Below are 15454 nucleotides of genomic sequence, written 5' to 3'. Positions count from 1 at the left end.
TTGTAATTAATTAGTTGGGATTTGATATTCCATATCTTAACTAGTTTAGACATTGTGTATGCAGTTAAAAAAAATCTTTTTTTGTCCCAGAAATGTGCCTCCACCTTAATATCAGAATACAGCATCCTTCAACAGTATTGTGGTTTTCCATTCCTTGGTCCAGTTACTTGTGAGCACTCAGTGGAATTGTCACTTTGGATCAATTAAAAGGCAGATTTGAGTGATGTGGCTGTGAAAATAGCTATTTTAATTGTTCAAGCAATTCGTATATGCCCCCTACAGTCAGCACAGAGCATGCCATTTCTATAACATGGATTTGGGAGTGTTCCAGGTATGAAGGGTCAGTTCTGATCTTAGTACAATCTTGTCTTCCAGTATTGTCTATAGAAACCCTTGTCAAATTGGTTTGATAAAAGTTGGTGTGCATGTGCTATCTGCTCACTAGTAAAATGCACTTAACGTGATTGAGGTCACTTCTGTTAAAGGAACAAATGTTTTTTTTATCATGAACCTTGCAATAATCTCTGTTCTGTTCATTTCGTGCAGTAGAGGAAAACCCGATAAGATTACATTAAATCAGTCATGACAATATAATCTTATCACGCATGCCTGATACCACAGCTACTGATATTGATGGCCATTGCTTAGTTCTGATTAATAAACAGTTTAAAACACCTTCATTATAAAATTGAGATGAGTTCATGTTTGTCAAGCAAAATCATTGACACCATTCTGCAACACAAGCACATCACTCAACAACACAAGCATTCTGTGTATCTGTAAAATAAGAAAGGGATAGGGGAATTGTGTGAAAGAGGATGGTTATTCACTTTAGACGAGTGACCATGTGTGTGCAATAGAATGCTGCTAACATTAGAAATGAGGTTAGTACCTGGTTAGTTGTATAACAGCTCACATTAAAGCTTGGAGAATAAAATTCAGCAGTGTTCGTGTAGAAGATCTATAATTATGTTCTTGACAAAGATTCTTGTCATATAACTAACACTTTAGGGGGATAAAATGTTACATTAATTCAGGTTTTATAAACATTATTTTACAAGTGTAGCTTGGAACTATACCATGCCTTTTAAGTTAAAACAATGTTCAACAGAGCTTCAGTCAGAACAGGGTTATTAAGATGATAACTAAACATTTGGTCATATGGGTTTTGGCAAATGCCTTGAAGGTGGGTGAGGTAACAAGGCACAGGAGTATTTATTTTGGAATTCCAATTTTCATTTTTCATTTAGCCCATCGTCAATGCTGTTCTCAGCAATTTCTAGGAACCATTTCTCCCCCTTCCTCCACCCTCCCCCCCAAAAAAATTCTGATTCTTCCACCAGCTATATGCACTATTTTACAGTAGGAGTATGAGAAGAAACTGCAGCATCAATGGTAAATCTGCATTAATGATTAAAAGGAAACGTACAAATTTCAGATGGACAGGGCTGGAGATCTGAATTGAACTGTGAGACAACTGTGCTAACTCTGGTACCATTGTTCTGCATGGATTTGTAGAGGGAGTCTAAATGAAGTCACCAAGGAAGGGATAAGGAGTGTGTCACAAGAAAACTGGGGCATGAAGCACAAAAGGTCAGTCATTATAAACTGTTTGGGGAGGGTAGATGTTACACTAGTAAGTATTTTAAATGTATGGATATTTTAAACTTGGGGAAAGTGGTAGTATGATGAGAACAGATGAATGATGATGATAATTGGTGAGTAGGGCAATGTAGAATTGGTTATCAACAGCAGAACTTTGAAAAAGAAAATATTGCAGATGTGGCAGTCAATAAAAGCAGGAAGTATGGAAAATATTAGGCATAAGTTTTCAGACAATAAGATTTCAATACTTCTTTGTTTTGAAGAGGTTGAGGGTAGGTGGCTAGCCATGACGAACTTTAATAGTGAAGTCAAAGGGTGACAAATGACATGCATCAGGCAATAGTCAGAAGATGCTGATTCAATGTTACTTGAAGGGAACCCCCATTTTAAGTTAGCCAGGCAGGGGTATAGATAACAGCTTTGGCTGCCTTTGCATGAGGAAATTGTGACTGATACATTCTCCAAGGTATTAGGTGAGCAGATAGACAATGAGATAGTGCTGGGTGGTGTCAAGGTCTCTGCCTGCAAATGATACAAAAGTACAGCATGGATTTGAAGAGGGGTTTGCGGGAGTGCGAAGGTTGGGGGTCGGGGTTGGTGGAAGTAGGTACAAGGATGGATCCTGATATCCTGACAAAAGAGAAGTGATTGCTGGAGATGGCTCTGTTACAGTTTGATTGAAAAATTAGTGGACACTGCCATAGAAAATAGGTGTTGTAGGGTTGTGTGACTGATTATAAACTGGATGAGCATGTTGCCACATGGTCACAGAGGGCATCATTTGTGATTTGTTAGAGCTATTTCTATGTGGCAGTGGAAAAATCCTGATTCAAAGTTTTATAAAGGAAGACAGCTATGCAGCTTTTATGGTCAACAAATAAGCAGTTCACTGGTTTGATTTTTCTGGAAAATAAATAACTTGGGCTTTAATGCAGAAAATATCCCTTGGCACAGCTTTGAAATTGGGCAAATGAATTCTCTCACATCCTGGCCAATGTTTACTCCTTGTACCAGTTAACAATGTGATAGCTGTTGCATTGTGGGAACTTGCTGTGTGCCAAGTATCTCTCTGAATACAAATTTGACTGCACTTCAATAAGTATAGCATTGGTAGTAAAATCTCCTTGGGATATCAGTTTGTGAAAGGTGTTATATGACAGGTTTAATTTCCATAATTTTAAAAATTTGGGTTCAATCCATAACTGAAGGGGTGTTGGAAGCAGGTTTGAATATTTTTAAGACTGGTAGATATGAAGAAAATAGGTGAAAGGTTACTGTAGATAGGACTGCAGAGTTGTAGTCACAGTCAGATCAGCCATGATCTTGTTAAATGGCAGGTTTAAGGGACCAAGTGGCCTATTGCTTTTAGTTTGTGTGATTCTTCATTCATTGTCATACTGTTCAAAATTTGCAACTTACTAATGCTCATCATATTTCTGCAAATTCAGCTGATCAGTGAGCTGCAGTTTAGAATTGTTATTCCTACCAGTTTTTTTTTCTTGTGTGTTACATGAGTAGTAATCATCCTTCAAAAATTTATAGGAAGTTTATAACACTGAAAGCTAAGTACTGCTGGAGGGCAAGGGTGGGGTGGTGTCCACCTGTAGGATTAAAATTGAAACAAGTGAACCTAGGCATTCAAAGCTGCATGAAATTTGATCTAATTATTTTATGCTTCTTACTCTGATTTGTCTGGCTTTTTGCTGTATGGGCTTGAATTGATGTAGCCACTGCAGCACATCCTTTGAATATTAGCTACCTGATACAGAAATTAAGCAAGTTACATTTGTGTTCCACCTTTTGTGATATAAACTGTTCAAAAGAGCAAAGAGCTGAAATCTGAATGTACCTCCAAAGAGGAAATACTGGATATTTGAAGTAGTGGGGTTTGTAGAGATTTTTGAGAAGGCATTTCCAGACTCGAGAACCAGAGTGAAGGTTGCAAATGAGTCTGATGTGGAGTAGCCAAGCAGGTCACAAAATTCAAAGCTTGAACAGGGCTTTTTCTTTCCCCTGCTCTTCCCCTCCTAATTTTAAAGTAAAGCCAACAGTTCAAATTATTTTTATTTACTGACATCTTCCTCATTTGTCCTTCAGTCTGAAATTCATTGTAGTACTCTTGAATGTTGCAAGTTATTGATTTGCAATTTACATATGCCAAGCAAGGCAGATTTCCTTGTTCATCTTGCAGACTGTAAAATATTTGCAGTTGCAGGCAGTTTTTCAATCAGGGTCTATGGTTAAAAGTGAATTACTGCTGCTGACCTCAAAGTCGCATAGCGTGCTAAATGAAGTCCAAAGTTCTACTTTATAATACTTGTGTGACAAAAGTCAATAAACAACTAATAGTAAAGAAAGTTATATAACAATGGTTTTCATGCAATTCTTTAAATTTATCATGCCGCTGTTGGCTGTGAAAAGACAGTCCATAGACAAATTGCAGACTTTATTGGAAGAGTATTTGTCGTTTTAGTAAAAGATAATTAAACTATAAATACTGTTTATCTTTAAATTTATTGCTTAATGGGTAGTGCCAGATCACTTTAAGCTGCTCAGAGTTCCATTGAGTTGATTGTTAAGAATTGCATTTAGTTTTTCCAAAGGTCACATGTTTGTGTACTTCTCAGATTGCGTGACCTGTTGTGTGCATGTGGTGTTTGCATGAGAAAGATTTGTAAAGATAGTTTTAACCATGAAGTGGCATATCTGTGGGAAAATCTGTGGTACATATATGACAGAAAGGCATGTACTTTTGATTTTTCCAATTTCTCATGGTTTACATTTAGGTCACCTAAAATGAAATGAAATTGTTCTCATTATTCTTTCTGTGGTTTAATGCAACCTGCAAGCTGTAAACTAAATTCTGTTGCTCATTTGTTTTACTCCAAATTGCATGGGTGGTAATTGCACAGTTCTTGTTTGGACTTTACGTTTCTTAACATAAGTTTGGGCTTGCTTTAAGAAACTTCAAGTTCTAATAATTCTGTGTAATGAAGTTGCTCATGAATTCCTTATTAGATTTACTTGCTTGTGATGTTCATGTTGGCCAGTCATCTGTAGAAGTCTGCTGTTTTGAATAATGCCATCAAATCTGTCCCCATTCTTAGATGGGTGCACAAGATCTCAAGTTAACATTTCAACCTAAGAGCACCATTTTTAACAGTGCAGTGTTCCCTCATTGATGCATTAACATTTTGGCTTGTGCACTGAAATCAGTTGAGCTTTGAACCAAGACTTCAGAGGACTCTGGAAAGCCTGAGGCATAGAAATGGATTGCAGCTGGGAAATCCATGACCACCTCCAGTGTGTCATTAAGTTGACCTGAAATTGTCCTTTATACACTAGGTTGCTATTATGTGATGAACGAATGTATGTGAAATTCTTTTTAAAAGCAGTCTGCTGGTTTTCAAGCTTCAAACTTTTTCATACTATCTGTGGGCACGATTATTTCTTTAACCAGTTTCTAGTCCATTTCTGAAAGCTCTGGCCATGCTGAAAAATTTTCTCATTCCCAGGCTATCTACTGACACCAATTAAAGCATCTTAACTGAAGTTGGCAGCTGAAGTGGCATTTTTATTGCCATGCTACTTTCAGTATCATCAGTTCCTGAAGCACCAGTCTTGTTTGATGGTGATTAACACCAAAGCAAGCATACCACATTTGGATAGTGACTGAGCATTTGTGTGGAAAGTTTTCTCAACAGTGAATTGGGCAAGTTTGTTTTAGTGTTGTCATTATTGCCACTATAGGACTTGCCCCATAAATCATTTTGCTAGCTGGAACTTACACCTATGCAGGTATGTGAAGAACCACACCATGCATTTATTCACTTGATTATAAGTAAAATCATATTTTCAATATTCTGAGCTTTAAGATGTTCGTTTGCATTCCATTAAATGTTTCTTGAGATTATACAGCATAGCAGGAGGTCATTCATTCCCTTTGGCCCTGCTGGCTCAATGACTCCTTGCTCTTCTCCCCACAGGCCTGTGATTTTTTAAAAATTCCCTCCAAGTATTAACCTATTTGCATCGGAAGATTTTTGTTGCTTCCAACTACCCTTTTCAGGCATGGGCTTCCTCATCACAGCAGCTTTGGCTATTTCATCTGAAGAAATCTGCAGACCACATTTTTTTTATATAACAGAAGGGTATTATGGAATTTGGGTTAGTTTCTAGAATTGACCAATACTGGAGTTAATCAGTAGGAGAATGACACAGCACAGTCAAACCCAATTTGACCAGTTGGATTTGTCTATATGAATAATAACAAAGATATAGTGAAAATTATAACACAAAGCATTACAACACTGCATATTCTGCAAAATATGCAGTGTCTCTGGTCGCATTGACTTTTTCCCTGCCTTTGTTGTTGTCTGACTGCTAAAAATAGTGTGTGCTTTAAGTGTAACTGTTGCTGTTGACATTGCTATGTAATTTAACTGAATTCTAATCCCTTGAATCACCAACTGACTAAATTTGCTGGTGCCTTTTTTTCTTTACAAGTTATTTTTATATACATTAGTTTTTAAATGCAGGATATTGTTTTGTATAGCTATTTTGGGAAACGTGAAAAGCCAGTTTCATTTGCCAGTTAATGCAATTATCATTTTCTTTTTGAATTTCAGTGAAATACTGTCCTTGCTGTAAAAGAATTGGAAAAAAAAATTGAGATTTGCCAGTTTGATGTACTCATCTCCTCACTTGTTCCTGGCACTCCTTTCACCACTGCCCCCTTTAAAAAAAAGTTCAAAAGTTAAGAATTTGTATTTCCTGTGGCATTGTACATTGAGACTCTTTTCTGTGCATCAGTTACCTAATCACTGGTGAGGGAATTCTTAATATTTAAATATTCCAGCTTTCTACATTATTATATTTGGTATTTTTCTCATAGGGTATTTGCAAAAGTGTAGCTGTTATTCATAGCTGTAGCTATGAAGCATAGAAAATATTGTCATGAACAAACTGTCATTATTAAGCCGTCAGTTTCCATATGCTGAAATTTGTTAACTTGCACTATTACTATCTCCCTTTTGAAATTGATGCAAAATAGTTTTTCTTAGAGCAAAGGCAAGAGAAAAACAAGGTGACTCCAGGAATGGGTGGTGTAAAATTGTCTGGGTGCGCTGGCTACTTGATTTTCTTACAACATTAAATAAGTTTATCTTAACCCTGTACTGCCAAAATAGAAGGTTAACTAGAAATCTGAACATGTAGTAGATAAATTGAAAGTTGTAAATAAGGTCAGCCTGCATCATAGTTTCTGTGTGTATATCTTGCACTACACCATGCTATTTTGTGGAAGTTTTATATTTGAGAAGTTCAAAGGATTTGTCAGATAATTCTGTTCTTCAGAGCCAGTGATGATGATGACAACTTGCTTGATGATGCAAGTAAACCAACTCGTAATGCTTCAGCTGCTAACACAAAAAGTCACCCTCAAACTCTCATTTGTATGTAAACTACGAAGAAAACAATTCAATACTGCCTTGTGTTAAGATTTTTCTCTCAAATATGGCTGCATGGTGCCAGTTTTGACATAGCCTGATCGCATGATGGTCTACTTGAAGCAGAAAACTCAACTCAAACAAACGTCGAGAACTTGAGCTTTTTCAAGTTTGTTCACTATCTACAATTTGGTACAAGGTCTTTGTATTGTTGAAATTACACTTATGAGGAAACTGATTTTTATACAGGTACTTGGAGAACATAGGACCCCAAGCTTTGGTTTTGTGTTTGCTTCAAACTTGGTGCATGGTGCTTGTTTTATTCCTTAAGTTTATTACAATGACAACTTCATGGGCTGTACAGCACTGTAGGATCTTAAGGTTGTGAAAGGTACTATCAGTGGAACTTCTTTGCATTCTAGGGGTTAGAATAAGATAAATTTCAGGCTTATTTTTTCAGATCAAATGGGTGAGCACAGAACAGTACAGCACAGGAATAGGCCCTTCGGCCCACAATGTTGTGTCGAAGTGATTAAACTAGTAGTTAAATGCCTAACTCAACTAATCCCTTCTGCCTACACAATGTCCATATTCCTCCATTCTCTGCACATTCATGTGCCTGTCTAAGAGCCTTTTAAATGCCTCTGTTGTAATTTCCTCCTCCACCACCCCGGCAGCACATTCTGGGCACACGCCACTCACTGTGTATATATTTAAAAAAAACCTTGCCCCACACATCTCCTTTTGAACGTCCCCTCTTACCTTAAATGCATACCCTCTAGTATTAGACATTTTGATCCTGGGCAAAAAATGCTCACTGTTTTATATCTATGCTTCTCGTAATCTTATAAACTTCTATCGGATCTCTCCTCAGCTTCTGACGTTCCAGATAAAGCAACAATGATGCATAATATCTCTGGAGGTGACTGTATATATGTAGCTATCATCCTGGACCCTGACAGGCAACCTAAGAAGAAAGGGAGACCCAGTACAATTAGCACGTTATAAAGAGGGAGGCAAATGAGGAAGCTGAATTTGATAAATGACATAATTTCATTGGAAATACTCCACTGGACTTCATACACAGATATAACTAATCGGTTTAATCAGAAGGTTAGGCACGCTTTAAATCTGTGAAGATGCCGTTCTGCCTTGTAATGCTGATTAGGTTATCATTCATGCAGAGTAAAATGGGACATATGACTTGGGAAGAATCTAGTTATCGAATTTGAGCAGGTCTGTAATTCTCTGCCCAATTGACTGTATAAAATCATCTTCGTAAATATGAGGACTGATGTCTAAATTGGAAGAGCTGTTTCATTGATTAGTCGAGCAACACTTAGTGTAGTCATACTCACAAAATCATTCCTTGCCCTCAAGGACTGCAACTGTTCAAGAAGGTAGTTCACCACCACCACCTGGAGGGCAATTATAGATGGGCAATGAATGCTGACCCACATCCCAAAAGTGAATTTTTAATTAAGTATCATTTAGGCAACATCTCGTAGTTTGTAACCCACAGTGCATATGGAAGGAAATAAACAGTCGACGTTTTGGGTCGAGATCCTTCATGAAGGATGCTGGTTCTTCCAGAGTTTTGTGCATGTTGCTCAGATTCTGGCATCTGCAGAATCTCTCGTGTCTCCATCAAAAGTTGGAGCTGTTTTGGTAACTTGAGTGACTGAAGTATTCAAAAGTGGAGTCAACTGGACAAGAATCAATCAAATTTAATTGAATAAACACATTTTGGTTCTAATGGTTACCATTAGAACAGCATCTGATCATTTTGAGCTGGCTCTCTGCAAAGGTGATTAATTGGCAACTTAAAATTGGAAAAGCAAGTTTAATGCAACTACAGCTTTCCACTGAATTGAATTGGAATTGTACATAGAGAAATTAGAAATGTCGTATTTACCAGGTACCAGTCAACAGCTGTATGCAAGCTTCAGAAAGTATGTTTTACAAGCTTCAGAAAGCACTAGACCACATATTTTGGAAGTATGAAGTGAAATAGTTAAGCCTCTGCTCTCATTTTGCAGAAAATAATTTGCTGCATAGCATCCAAGTACAAGATAATTTGTCTGAATTGGTGCTGTCTAAAATTGCTTCTCTGTGACCTCATTCATTTAAGCCTATCTCTTAAACAAAACTTCTGATCACCCATTCTGATTTTCCTTCACTCTGTTCCAGTTTACACCTTGGATTGTTTATCTACAAATGTAGATTACAGATTTGTAGTTCAATTTGGCATCTCAAAATGCTTGAAAGTTGTCAATAAAAATAGCTTTGGTCTTGAGTCTGGCTCCAGGAGTTCTGTATCAAATATATTAAGTACACTTTGCTGGGATCTGTGCCAGTCTATGTCCTATGATTCACAGGGTTAACTCAAATTCCTGGGTACGTTTGACTGCCAGAATCCAACTCCAAACCACCTCAGTCTTAATATTGTGCATGATATTGCATTACCTTGGTTATTCGGCAACTTTTTTTGTTCACTGCCACAGTTGTGACAGTTTATTCACGCATGCTCTTCCACCATGTTAAAACAACTTGGTCATTTTCTTAATTTTTTTTCTTTACTCCTGTCTTTCTGATGCACCAGAACTGGAGGATTGCAGTCTAACCCAGAGATGGTGTAGATTAAATGGCCTTGGGTTGCTTTGCGTGCCACTGCTCTACTGATGGGCTAAAATGTGTTGTATCATTTAGCTTTGGAAAAAACACAAATTCAGAGACTTGTCTAGTCCATGAATATTGAAGGTGGATTGTACCCTATAACATCTTTTGATCACCCTGGAGTTTTGAGGTTGGTCAGATTTCTGTGCAGATGAAATAGGATGGAATGCTGGCAACAGAAGGACAGCAAAACTTGCAGTAGCTGGCTTGTGCCATGCTTACCATGTGTCAATACATGGCATTTTCTTTGTGTTTCTATTTGTTACTGTATGGTCATATTTATTAACAAAATTTGCTTTGATGGCATTGAGTAACTTTAGATCACTGATGCATTTTTAGAAAGTACATCAGGGTTTCCTGAAGGCTCAGTATGTGCAGATGATGCAATGAATGGAAGCAAGTAAAGCATACATTGGGACAAAAATGGAATATTGCTTATCTTTTAAATGTCCAGAAATCTCATTTTAAAAAATCATTAATCCTACCCCTCTGTTTGCTGGAATTATATTTCCTGTACTATGTTGCAGTCCATATTCTTCTATGTTCCAGTCAACTTTTTGAAGTTAACAAATTTTGTCTTTAGGTTTAACAGAGCTGCTTGTTTGTCAGTCAACTTTCTGAATTTTTATTGGAGTTTGCTTTTGTTTTTGCTTAAACCTGATGCTCTTGCTCCCTTTTGCAAATGTTGCACTTTTGGCTTGTGTTCGAAAAAGAAGCATTAATTTCCTAACGAATCAGCGCAGTTGTATTAAAGGGATAGAAGCCGGTGCAATTGTTATACAGACAGTCTAACCTTTATTGTTTAAATGTTAAAATACTGTCAGTTTTGTAAAAACTCAATGTGCCCAAGTCTTTGCTATCTGGTTGCGAGTAAAGCTTGTAGTAGATTTAGCTATCAGCCAAAAATTGCATGTAAAATGGCAGATAATGAACTTGTGGAGTCTAGTTTGAAGGTTTAAAAATTAGCTCGAAAAAAATGAACTGGTGAAAAATTAAACTACAACACACAGTTCTGTTACATAAATGGAAAATCATCTTGGAGAGAGAAAAATGGGGTTAATGTTACAGGCTGATGTCCTGATATCAGAATAAACCAGTTTGATCTAGTTTGGGGTTCTTAGTGGAATAAAACTATTTAAACAGAAATATACAAAGTGGAGTCAAATAGAAACTTTCATTAATATGGCACTTTACAACCGTAGCAAATCCCAAGACATGTAACGATTACAACATATTTATGAAGTAGTTACTATTGAAATGTAAAAAATGCAGCAATATAATTGCAAACATCAATCTCCCACATATTACAAAGTGATGACCTAAATTATCTTTGTATTTGATTGGGCAATAAGCAGTGAAATGGGAGATAAAGTATTGTGAACCAACAAGGGTAATAGAATATAAAGTTAAATGGTGGATAAAATGGTAAGATTTTAATATTCTGTACATGTTAAGATAAAATTAAATTTAATTTACATGTAGTTTCACTCTGATTTAAGCAGCATGCAAATCTATAAATTATCCCCATGTTATTCTATCTTAATAACTGATAATGAACCAGAACAACAGATGGGGTGACTTGTCCACTTTGGAATTCACATGGACCCTCTCAACCTTTTAGATCCTCTAATATTTTAATTGCACTTGCCTACCAATTTACAGTTAATGACTTTAAAGTCCTCTGAGATACTTGGAGATTTCTACCTGTTCAATGCTGTTCTTTTTTCCATTGGACTAGATGTTGCCCACTTTGCAAGTTTCTCCTTGAACTACAGTAAGAATGGATAATCTGGCAAGCTCTGCTGCACTGGCAGATTTTCTGAACTATTGGATGTTATTCCCATTAATGTTGCTACATACTTTATTGCACAATAGTATAGTCGTACAGTGAACTGAAAGGAGTATGGAAACTGGTGCCCCGATGAGTTGAAAGGGAGTGTGGCAAGCTTCTTCTGATGAGCCAGATGCTGAACCATTGGTATTTCCAAGTAGTCAGAAAACGAATCATCAGAGCTTTGCTGTAGTTGCTTTAAGGATATTAATGATGATTGATGTGCTAATGTTTAGTACTGGGTATAACATGAAAACAAACATTTTATTACATTTACTTTATCTATTTAAAAAAGACTTGAAATATAAGCTGCTGTGTATCTAATGAGATAACAGGATGAGGCTGGAAGAAATGAGTCATGGGAGATCGGTCATGATCTAATTACTTGTTGGAGTGGGGTCACAGTGTAGTGGTGGGATTGGAGTCCTGTGGCCAAGCACTTTAATTTCTTGTGTTTTTAAAGCTGCAGTGACCTTGTTGAATACACGGCAGCAGAGTTGCAAAGTATAACTGTTAGAATTAACTGGGGGAACTCTTATGGTCTTTGCAAGCATAAGTTAAATATGTCCAATATACAACTTCAGCATTGTTCTCCATCTTTTTCCACTTAGGGTCCTCAAGCAGCAAGATTCCGAATCAAGCAACGCCAAAGAAAAACGGAGTAAAGAATGGACCAATGAAAAATAAAGATGATGAATGTTTTGGGGATGGAATTGAAGTAATCCTTGACACAGACTTTGATTTTGAAGGCAACCTTGCACTCTTTGACAAAGCAGCAGTGTTTGAGGAGATAGATACTTTCGAAAGGCGGAATGGGACACGTTCCAGGGGGACACCCAATGAGAAACCAACAAGATATCGCCATGATGAAAACATCCTGGAATCTGAGCCCATTGTCTACAGACAAATCACAGTGCCACAACATAGTGGTCGAGAATATTGCACTGGTAAGGCCAATGAATTTTAAAGCCTTTCAGTGGGGAAAGGAAGTCTCGAGTTGAACTCTGTGTATGTGTGTGTATATGAATGTATGTGTATCTATGTATGTATGTGTGTGTATATACATATATTCATATGATGCCCAAAATTTCATTTTTAATAAGGCTAAAATTGGAGTTGAGACTTGCTACAAGTAATTGCAATGTTGGCTGGGTGGGAGTGTTCCTTTCAAGTGCACATAGTAGCCCTGCATTATAAGCACTTCAATTCTTGAATGTTTCTGGCTGATTTTGTTGCAGTTATGTTTTAGTGAGAAAAATAAAAGTTTGGGATGTTTTGTATTTCTGTCAAATGTGTTGAAGATTATATGTGGGTTGATGTAGAAATTGCTGCTGTAAGATTTGTCCTCTCGTCCTCCCCCAACCCCGTAACACTTAGTCGTACAATGGGCTGATAATTCAATTGCTGGCTGTGCTCAAGAACTGACTAAAGTTTTTAGCAAATGGCAAAAATAAGTTATTTATGTGGTATGAAATGCCTTGAGAGATAACAGTATTGTTAAAGTTGTAGTGGACAATAGGATTGAGAGGGCTGGTGGTGTACGTGGATGTCATCAGAACATATGAAAGGTGATGTGTCCTTGAATGCTGTGCTTGGGCAGCATGCAGATTAATAACTTGGGCAAGTATTGATGCTTGGATTGTTGGAATCACAATGCAGGACCAAGAAGAAAAGCTGTTGTATACGATTCCCTAGCTTGGATGTGAACAGAAACAGCGAGATGATCAGCAATCCAGATGGGCATCCAATGAAGTGGTGTTGAAGTTCAGATAGGTTTCTTTATTAGTCACATGTACATTGAAACACAGTGAAATTCATCTTTGCGTAGAGTGTTCTGGGGGCAGCCCGCAAGTGTCGCCACGTTTCTGGCGACACTTGCGTGCCCACATCTTCCTAACCCATATGTCTTTGGAATGTGGGAGGAAACTGGAGCACCCGGAGGAAACCCATGCAGTCATGGGGAGAACGTACAAACTCCTTACGGACAGCAGCCGGAATTGAACCTGGGTCACTGGCGCTGTAATAGCGTTACGCTAACCGTTACACTACCGTGCCTGCATGATGACGAAAAATAGATTATCTTATTAACAACCGTGCCATTGGTGACTCTGAGCCTTTTTGGTGCCATGGCAGCCTAAGATCTGATTGGAGGGTTTCAAAAGGGAAAGATTAGTGACCAAACTGCACAATTATTAGAAGAGGGTGATGGAGATTGGATTAAATTATGGTAGCATTGAAGAGGACTACATTGTAGATAGCTGAGAACTTTAAATTGAAATAATTAAAGTTCTTTCCTGCAAGACTTAGGATGAAGCCTGCCACTAAGGTTTATCTAGTATGAACATGGAATATGAGAGTCTTGCAAGGTAAGCCGGCAACTGTACCGTCAATTAAAAGAAACCGAAAATCTGAATCAAGATGGTGTGACTGATGAGGAGAAAACAAATAGGCAGAGGAAATAAGTGTGCACGACAGGAAGTGGATGTTATTTAAGGCCTTTTAATATAGAATAGATATATTTTCTGTCAAAGCATACTTACATAAACATGTTTGAAGCTTCTGGTAATAACAGAATGGAACCGTGTAGATTGTGGGAGATAATGAGAAACAGAAGTAGGCAATGTGGCTCCTTAACAGCTTAGACATTGAAAATCATGGCAAATCCTCCATCTGAAATCCACTTTTCCAGCTGATTCCTGTATACCTCAGTTACTGATCTCAACCTTGAAATAAACACACAACTTGGGAAGAGAATTTCAACAATTTGCAGCAGTCTAAAATAAATTTCTTCTTGCCTGTTTAGTAAATGGCTGCCTCCTTACTCCAAGACTGAACACATGGGTCCCTGAACTCCCAGTCAGAGAAATGAGCCTGTCAACATCTCCCTGCTGATCTCTTACAAAGTTGTCTCGATGAAGTCACCTCTATTCTTTTAAACTCTCTAGTGAGAGCATAAGCCAATCGTATGCAGTCTCTCTTTGGCAGGTCCCTCATCCCATTAATCAATCTAATGAGTTTACATTGCACCACCTCCAAGCCCAATCCTTTACTTATGGAGACTAAAACTACACGTGGTCCTCCCTCGTGTGCTATCAGTGTATATAATTATAGCAAGACTTTGTTATTCTTGAGACTTCCTTGCAATAAAGGCCAACATATTGTGTAGAATTATATGGTAAGCAACATTTTTCAAAAATTTAAGGGTTTCTATGATTAGTTTACTAAGTGTATTTTGGATCTAATGAACAATTGTTTTGCATTTTGGTGTATTGGAATCCTCTTTGATCTGATTTATGGCAGGCAGGAAGTTTGTTCTCATTAGGATTAGAATTTTAGTCTAATGTGAAGCATTTCCATTTGAGTTTACCCATTTCTCTCTCCCTTCACCATTATTCTCTGTGTGTAAGACTGTATAAAGTCTACTGGATTGACAAATGTTTGTAGTCCTGGGTAACTAGAACTGGTAATTATAAGCTGGATCATTTTATCAGTTTTCTATCACCTTCAGTTTTTCTTCACACGCATGTTTTAAAAATCCACTTGAATACAAATGAAAAATGACAAACTTGAATGTCATCTTTAGCTATATTATATGGCACTCCAGAAAACTACACTGGTCGCAATTTAATACGCTTAGGGTACTTGCTGCCAACTTTGAATGGGAACAAATAAGTTTTTCACATGACTAACTGGAACATTTGGCAGGTAGTAATCTTCTGGATCTGTAAAGTAAAACCCTGTGCTAAGAAGCAATTAATTAAACTTGAGGTTTGACATATTTGCATTGAGGAAAAAAAAACTATGCTGAAACTTTATCCTTGGGGGGAAAAAAATCTGGTAGCAGAATTTAGATTTGTTTCTCTTCCACCTAGTTTACAATAGAAAACTGATAGAA

General features: G+C 37.4%; 1 protein-coding gene across 1 annotated transcript in view; it reads left to right on the top strand.

Moving 5' to 3' along the window:
• Positions 1-15454, top strand: part of edc3 (enhancer of mRNA decapping 3 homolog (S. cerevisiae)) — a 75893-nt gene that overhangs the window by 23812 nt on the left and 36627 nt on the right. The window contains 1 exon segment of the mRNA XM_052042656.1: positions 12171-12506. Coding sequence (XP_051898616.1) covers positions 12171-12506 — 336 coding nt within the window.

Source organism: Pristis pectinata, chromosome 32, assembly GCF_009764475.1.
Source record: "Pristis pectinata isolate sPriPec2 chromosome 32, sPriPec2.1.pri, whole genome shotgun sequence".
NCBI classification, from domain to species: Eukaryota; Metazoa; Chordata; class Chondrichthyes; order Rhinopristiformes; family Pristidae; genus Pristis; species Pristis pectinata.
Note: the sequence above shows the minus strand (reverse complement) of the source record. Positions and strands in the feature narration are given on the sequence as shown.